The sequence below is a fragment of the Microtus ochrogaster genome, chromosome 8 (genome assembly GCF_000317375.1).
Source record: "Microtus ochrogaster isolate Prairie Vole_2 chromosome 8, MicOch1.0, whole genome shotgun sequence".
Lineage (NCBI taxonomy): Eukaryota > Metazoa > Chordata > Mammalia > Rodentia > Cricetidae > Microtus > Microtus ochrogaster.
In genome coordinates this window covers 42,873,016-42,879,827 of record NC_022015.1, presented here as the reverse complement: position 1 = coordinate 42,879,827, position 6,812 = coordinate 42,873,016, and the positions used below count along the sequence as shown (strand labels likewise).

The window sequence follows — 6,812 nt, the reverse complement described above, 5'->3', positions numbered from 1 at the left end:
AAAATCCACCCTTTTGAAGGGAACTGGTTCTCACAGGCTTTGATGTTTACAGTAGGAAAGACTGGAAAAGGTGCTACACTCATCTAGAATGGCTTTTACTATTTTTATTCATATTTTGCCCTTTCTTGGAGAAATTAAGGCAATAATACATTAGCATAAATAAAATTGGAACACAGACAGTTATTCTAATATAAGGAATGTTAGCTGAACCTTGTAGTGATATTTCATTTGTATTTTAATAAATAAAGCTTGCCTGAAGATCAGAGAGTAAAACAGCCCCACTGGTCAGCCTTACAGATGAGGCAGTGGTGATACATACCTTTAATCCCAGTAGCCACACTAGTTTGCCAAACCGGCGGTAATAGTGCACGCCTTTAATCCCAGCCCTAGAGAGGAATAAGGTGGGAGGAGAGAGCTCTCAGACACAGTCCCATTCTGAGATTCCTAGAGGCAGGATCGCCATTTCAGACTGAGGTAGAGCTAAGAGTCAGTGGCTGGCTGTTTTGCTTTTCTGACCTTCAGGTTGAACCCCAATTTCTGTCTCTGGGTTTTTGTTAGTCCTGCTACAGGACCTGGTTGTACATCTAGTACTTGATAAGGCTAAGGCGGAAGATCTAGAATTTCAGGCTAGCCTGTTGTACATAGCAAGACCCCGTCTCAAAAGACCAAAGAGCTAGGCAAAGTGGTATATGCGTAAAACATCAGACCTTTGGGTTAGAGGCACGGGTACCTAGAAGGAGGGCAAGGCCATCCTCAGCTACTTAGCAAGTTCAGGGCCAGACAGGGCTATAAGAGACCCTGTCTCCAAAACTGGAAGGCAGGAAGAAAGGAATGGAGGAAGGATCCAAAGAGGGAGGAAAAGGAGTGTGACATGTATACAAGTTCTTCATTGTGGGGAAGATGGGGTCTTGCTTTTTCTCTCACATTAGCTTCCTCCAACTGCTGAGTAGCTAGGACTATAGGAAGCTGCCATTGTAGTTGTACTCAGCTTTAGAATTTTCTCAGCAACAAAACAAAAAAATCAACTCTTGCTTCCCATGATGCCTCACCAAGGGAGCTTCCTTTGGCCAAATCTTCACTGTTAGCTCAGTCTCCTATCTCAAAACCAGCAGTCGCTTAGTTGGAACAACTTACAGCCCTGCGTGTGACCCCAGAGGAGGCTAAAGAAGTCAAGAAAGCCTGCTTTTATCTTGGCCTTTTTTCAGTTTTGCTTCCTGTTTGATTTGCACTTAGGTCCTTGTGTGCCAGGAGAGGGTGTTTGTAGGGCACCTGGCTAGTTTACTCCACAGCTCCACTCTCCACAGCCTGGAAAGTTACTTCATTTACATTGTGAGCTTTCCCCACATCCTATCTCAACACTTTAAACTCTCATTTTTTACTACCTCTAGTGCCAGTAACTCCCTATATAACTTTAGTGAGTGCTTTAAGCTTTTTAGACAGCTGTTGTTCCAATTTTACTTCTTTTCGGAGTGCTAGGGATCAGATCCCAAGGTCTCAGGCTATGGAAACCATCAGTCCCCACAATTTTACTTCTTTTCGGAGTGCTAGGGATCAGATCCCAAGGTCTCAGGCTATGGAAACCATCAGTCCCCACAATTTTACTTCTTTTCGGAGTGCTAGGGATCAGATCCCAAGGTCTCAGGCTATGGAAACCATCAGTCCCCACAATTTTACTTCTTTTCGGAGTGCTAGGGATCAGATCCCAAGGGTCTCAGGCTAGGTAAACCATCAGTCCCCAGCCCCACATTTGGAAGTAAGGGTCCAAGCTTAGAGGACTACAAAATCCTCATGGGGTTTCCTGCCTTAGCTTTCCCAAGCAGCTGTCATTTCAATATTCCCTCAGGTTCTCAGCCCCCCCCGTAAACAGCCCTCTCCATAGGCACACGGTTTTCTCTCACCAGTTTCTCATCTTCAGAGACCTCAATTCAAATTCACAAAAAGGCAGAAATTTCAAGTTTATCAATACATCTATTGTCAAAACACACAACCAAAGATCTTTCTAGGTCCAATGCAGAGGACACAGGTAAGGGAACAAAGTTAGACACTCAAAAGAATAAGAAAACAACTTCTGGAGTTGGAGGATGGATCACCTGCTGTTCTTCAAGAGGACCCAGGTTCAATCCCCAGCACCCACATGCGGTTCACAACCGTCCATCACGCTAGTTCCAGAGGATCTGATGCCCCTCTTGTAGCCTCGGCAGATAACAGCCATGCATATGTGGCACAAAGACATACATGTAGCCAAAAGCCCGTACACATAAAATACATTTTGTTTTGTTTTTTGAAACAGGGTTTCTCTGTGTAGCCCTGGCTGTCCTGGAACTCAGAGAACTGCCTCTGCTTCCCAGTCTTGGGATTAAAGGCATAAGCTACCACCTCATGGCAAATAAATAAATCTTCAAATAAAGAAAGAAAAAACCAGGGGGAGGGGGATGGAAATGGGAGGAGGTGGAAATTTTTAAGTAAAAATAAAAAAAATAAAATAAAAAAAGAAAGAAAAACCTTCTAGTTGTTGGCTAACTATTTGCCTTGAACATTATTTTGAAAATGTATGGTTTTATCATGAATTTTATCTGGAGTCACAAGCCAAGTTCAAATCCTAGCTTTCAGAAACCCTGTCTCGAAAAACCAAAAAAAAAACCAAAAAAAAAAAAAAAAATCCTAGCTTTCTCATTAACCAGCTCAATGACCCTGAACAAATGAGCCCTAAGTCTCAAGTTTCTTTGCATCTGAAGTGGAATAGCCTAAAGAGTTGTCAGGGATTAAAAATGAGTGTATGAAGTACCCAATACAGCCCAGAACACAAGTTCAACTGTAGTAAAGCGTGTGAGATTCCCTATTTGTACTCTTTCCCTGTTAAGTCAATGCTGCCCTCTGCGTTTCACTTTTCGCCTCATAAGCAGTCACATGCTTACCCAATGCAGTTGTCAAATAAAAGACCTAGAGGGCAGACATGAACCCATCGGACTTGTGGAAGGAACCAGCCAACACCAGTTCAAAGGCATAATTTCACGGCTAGTTTTATGTTCCAGAATGTGGGATGAGACGCACCTCAGGAAAATCCCCAGTGCCTTGGAGTGTTGTGGCTGACCTGCTTTGCCCCATGTCCTACTTATCTGGCTTGACAAAGAGATGGGTAGACACCTTCAGCTTGAGAAGAACCTTCATTCTGCCACCCTGTAGTAATGATGGGATGCCTCCAACTTCCTCTGTAGCCATCTAGCAGTAGTAAGCGCAGGCCTGGCATCAGTTCATGCTTCCCAGATGTTAATTTTTGGGACCAAGTACAAAATCTTTGGGTGCTACTCCACCACCACTGCTCTGTCTCTCTGTTGTCTGGGAGCCAGAGAGGGGATGCGCCCCAAGATTGGAGCTGGCCTCCGGGTCTGGTTTGCTGCGTTTGGCCAGGTCCTCATTATGAGCCTTGCGGATGTGGCGGTAGAGATCTCCTGACTGTGTGTAGCTGCGTAGGCAATAGCGGCATTCATAGGGTCGCTCTCGTGTATGCACTGTGGCATGTCTCCGTAATGTATAAGAACATGAGAAGGTCTTTCCACATGTCTTACAGGTGGGAACATCCTCTGTAAAACCCCCAAAGCTCCCTGGAGCTACTTCATACTCAGAAGGAGGGTAGAGTGGCTCATGCAGGGCTGGTGGTGCAGGCAGGGGTGAGGTCACCAGTCCCCGATGATACTGCCCAGGACCAGGCAGCAGATGGTATGGAAGATGAGATTCTGGAGGCAGGAAGTGGTCACCTGGCCCCACCTCCTCTAGTCCTGTTGCCCCTGGCTCCTCAAAAGTGTCTGGCTGTGAAGACTGTCCCCCATACATTGCACCTCCAGATGTGAACAGCCCTTCAGGTCCCTGAGGCTGTTCCTCGGACAAGTCAGTCTCCTCATCAGAGATGACAATAGCTTCTACTTTCACCTGCACCAGTTCAGCTTCAACTGGGGCTGGAGCCTGGGACAGAACTGGGGCTGGAGCTGGGGGTGGGGCTGGAGCTGGAGTATAGAAGCCTTGCAATGGTCCTCCAGTATCCCTTGGTTCCACCACCCTCAGGCTCTCAGGAACCACATCTAGAGGAGTCAAGGGCTCCACGGAAACTGCTGGAAGGCCAGAAGAGAAGTAGTTTACAGGAATGGTCTCTGTAGAGCTACTGGGGCTGGCAAGAGAGACAGAGACATCAGCCACTTGTGGGGGAGGTGCCCGCAGATGTGGTGGGTCGACTTCCATGCTTGGTTGTGTAGTGTCAGCGCCACCGGACACTGGTGGCTCATCTGCAGAATGAGCAATAGGTAAGGGAGTGGCTGGACCCTTCCATTCCTCTTTGCTCCAGCGGGCTGATGGCTCAACAGATGCCAGTAAAGGCTGGGGGCCACGAGAACTGCCTGACAAAAACTCCATACTAGCAGGATTGCTTTCCTCTTCCTTCTTGGTACTGTCTGCCTCCGCCAGAGCCCGGGCTTGCAAGCGCTGTTTACACACCTTAACGATGTCATTCATGTGCAGGTAGCTAGCTGCAGCGAGCACATCTTCTAGAGGGGTATCTCCCCTAAGGGCCAGCTGGCCAGCATACATGAAGTCCAGAAGCAACCCAAAGGCTGGGGCCGTGACAATTTCATTGTCAATACACACCAGATCCCTCTTGTCCAATTCTCGCTCCTTGTAGAAAAGCTGAAAGAATGGGCTGCAGGAAGCCAGCACAGCCCGATGGGCCAGGAACTGGGTGCTACCAACCATCACAGTACAGTCACAAAGGAAACCCTGGGACCGTTGCTCCCGCAGGCTCTGAAGCAACTGCTGACTGTGTTCTGGGAACTCCATAGCACCCCAAGAAGGGGAAGGGTGCCCAAGAAAGTTCCCCAACAGTAGTTCCCTGCAAAAATAAGTCTGAGTTAGGTCAGGTAATTTCCACAGCAACCTCCACTTCAGCCCTTAACTAGGGCTTACCACCCAAGGCCTCTGGCAACACATCCCACACCCCCAACCACGTTTCAGTTAAATGCCTATCTTTCTCCCAGTCACACCCAAAGACCTGTTGGCTCCGCCCCCTAGACCTAACCTTAAGGATCGTCCCCGCCCCTATTCGAAAAAAAGCCCTGCCCCCGGAAGTCCCGCCCCTAACTAGCCTCTGCTTCCTCGGTCCCAGACGGTGCCTTCCAGTGACTCCTTCAACTAGGACTGTCTTTCGCGCCCAAGCTTTCCAGGGCGATGCCTTCACGCCCCGGTTCCGGAACTTCCTGCGCTCTTCCTCTCACATTCCAAGGATAAGGACTCCGAGCGTAGGAACTAGCAGAGAAAGATGAGCCCTCATCCACAACCTAGCAGCCACCAGGAAAGCTCCGCCCCTTCCCACCTTCGCTGTCCTAATTGGCTTCAGCTTGCCCTCTCCCATAGTGGATTGGCTCACCGTCCACTACCCCGCCCCTCGGTAACCGGCTTCTCCAAATGGGTAGTATCTGCCATCGTTCAGGCGTCAAGGCTCCCGATTGGTTGTTGCTCCCGTCCTAAACTTTTTCTTCCTCCTCCCGCCTTCTTTGCCCTAGACCCCTCAGGATTGGCTGAATTCCTTCACTTACCTGTTTTCCGTAGGGAGACTACGCGCCTGGATGGGGTATGAAGTTAGCATCTGCGCAGTGTGTCCGGGAGTAAATAGCGCGTTCCTGCGGCAGAGTTCGTAGGAGACACAGTGTGTAATGTGTAGGCTCTGCCGAAAACAGTAAGCCACACTTCTCAAAAGTGCAGTTCACTCTTGTGAACTTCTTCAAAAATTCCGGCATGCCCCACTTAGTTCCAGGCTCAGCGGTGGTGTCAGAGTATGACCACTTCCCAAACGCCAGTGGACAGGAGTGGGACAGAGTTTAAAAATGTCTTTGTTGTTAGAAATCTCTTATCAACAGTTCCAATGATAAACCAAGGTACTAGACCACCAAAGCTCACCTTTGGGCTCCAGTGAATTTATTGGATTTACACAGCATAGGTAAGGGGTTACAAGAGAATGAGTGAGTCACCCTAGAGGGCCCTGCTGGAAAGTGTTTACCTAGCATAAATGATAACTTTCCTTACAGCCTCATAGACAGAGCCCCCTCCCCAGTTATCCTACACCTATATATTTTAGCGCCTCCTGGCGATTCCGGGCCCTGTGCAATTAGGGAAGAATTGTATACAACTGGTTGAGGGGAGTAGCTGGATACTCAGGTGAGGTCCCATGACTGTCCACAACTCCTCCTATAAGGGAAAGTCAATAGTCAGCAAGCCCAACTGAGATGATCTGCCTGCAGACCTAGCCAGAGTCCTGAAGAGGATGGCAGTTTGGCTGAGGATAGTCCTGAATGGGCACATAGTCCACATGTTATGGTGCATGTCTGCAATACCAACATTGAGGAGACAGAAGACAGCATCCGATCTTCAAGGCAGCCCAAACTACATAGTTCCAGGACTGCCTGGACGACATAAAATCCAGGTGTAGATGGTAATGCACTTTTAATCCCAGCAGAGGCTGTGAGTGAAAAGCCAGCCTGGTCAATATAGTCACTTCCAGGAAGGCCTGAGCTGCACAGTGAGCCCCTCAAAAAAAAAAAAAAAAAAACCCAAGAATGGAAGAATTTAAATCTCGCTTCCTTCCTTTCTGCCTGCCTTTTTTCTTTCTTTCTCTCTCTCTTTCTTTTTCTTTTTTTTTCTTTTTCTTTCTTTCTTTCTTTTTTTTTTTTTTCGAGACAGGGTTTCTCTGTGGCTTTGGAGCCTGTCCTGGAACTCACTTTGTAGACCAGGCTGGTCTCGAACTCACAGAGATCCGCCTGCCTCTGCCTCCC

The 6,812-nt window shown here is 48.0% G+C and overlaps 1 protein-coding gene across 1 annotated transcript; it reads right to left on the bottom strand.

The window, feature by feature from the left end:
* Nucleotides 1-2,667: 2,667 nt before the first annotated feature.
* Zbtb3 (zinc finger and BTB domain containing 3) lies at nucleotides 2,668-5,337 on the bottom strand. The gene is made up of 2 exons (XM_013347837.2): nucleotides 5,130-5,337; nucleotides 2,668-4,876 (listed from the first exon to the last, which is right to left on the bottom strand). Exon 2 carries the CDS (start codon nucleotides 4,822-4,824, stop codon nucleotides 3,268-3,270), a length of 1,557 nt encoding a protein of 518 aa, XP_013203291.1. The 5' UTR covers nucleotides 4,825-4,876; nucleotides 5,130-5,337; the 3' UTR covers nucleotides 2,668-3,267.
* Between the last annotated feature and the right edge of the window lie 1,475 nt (nucleotides 5,338-6,812).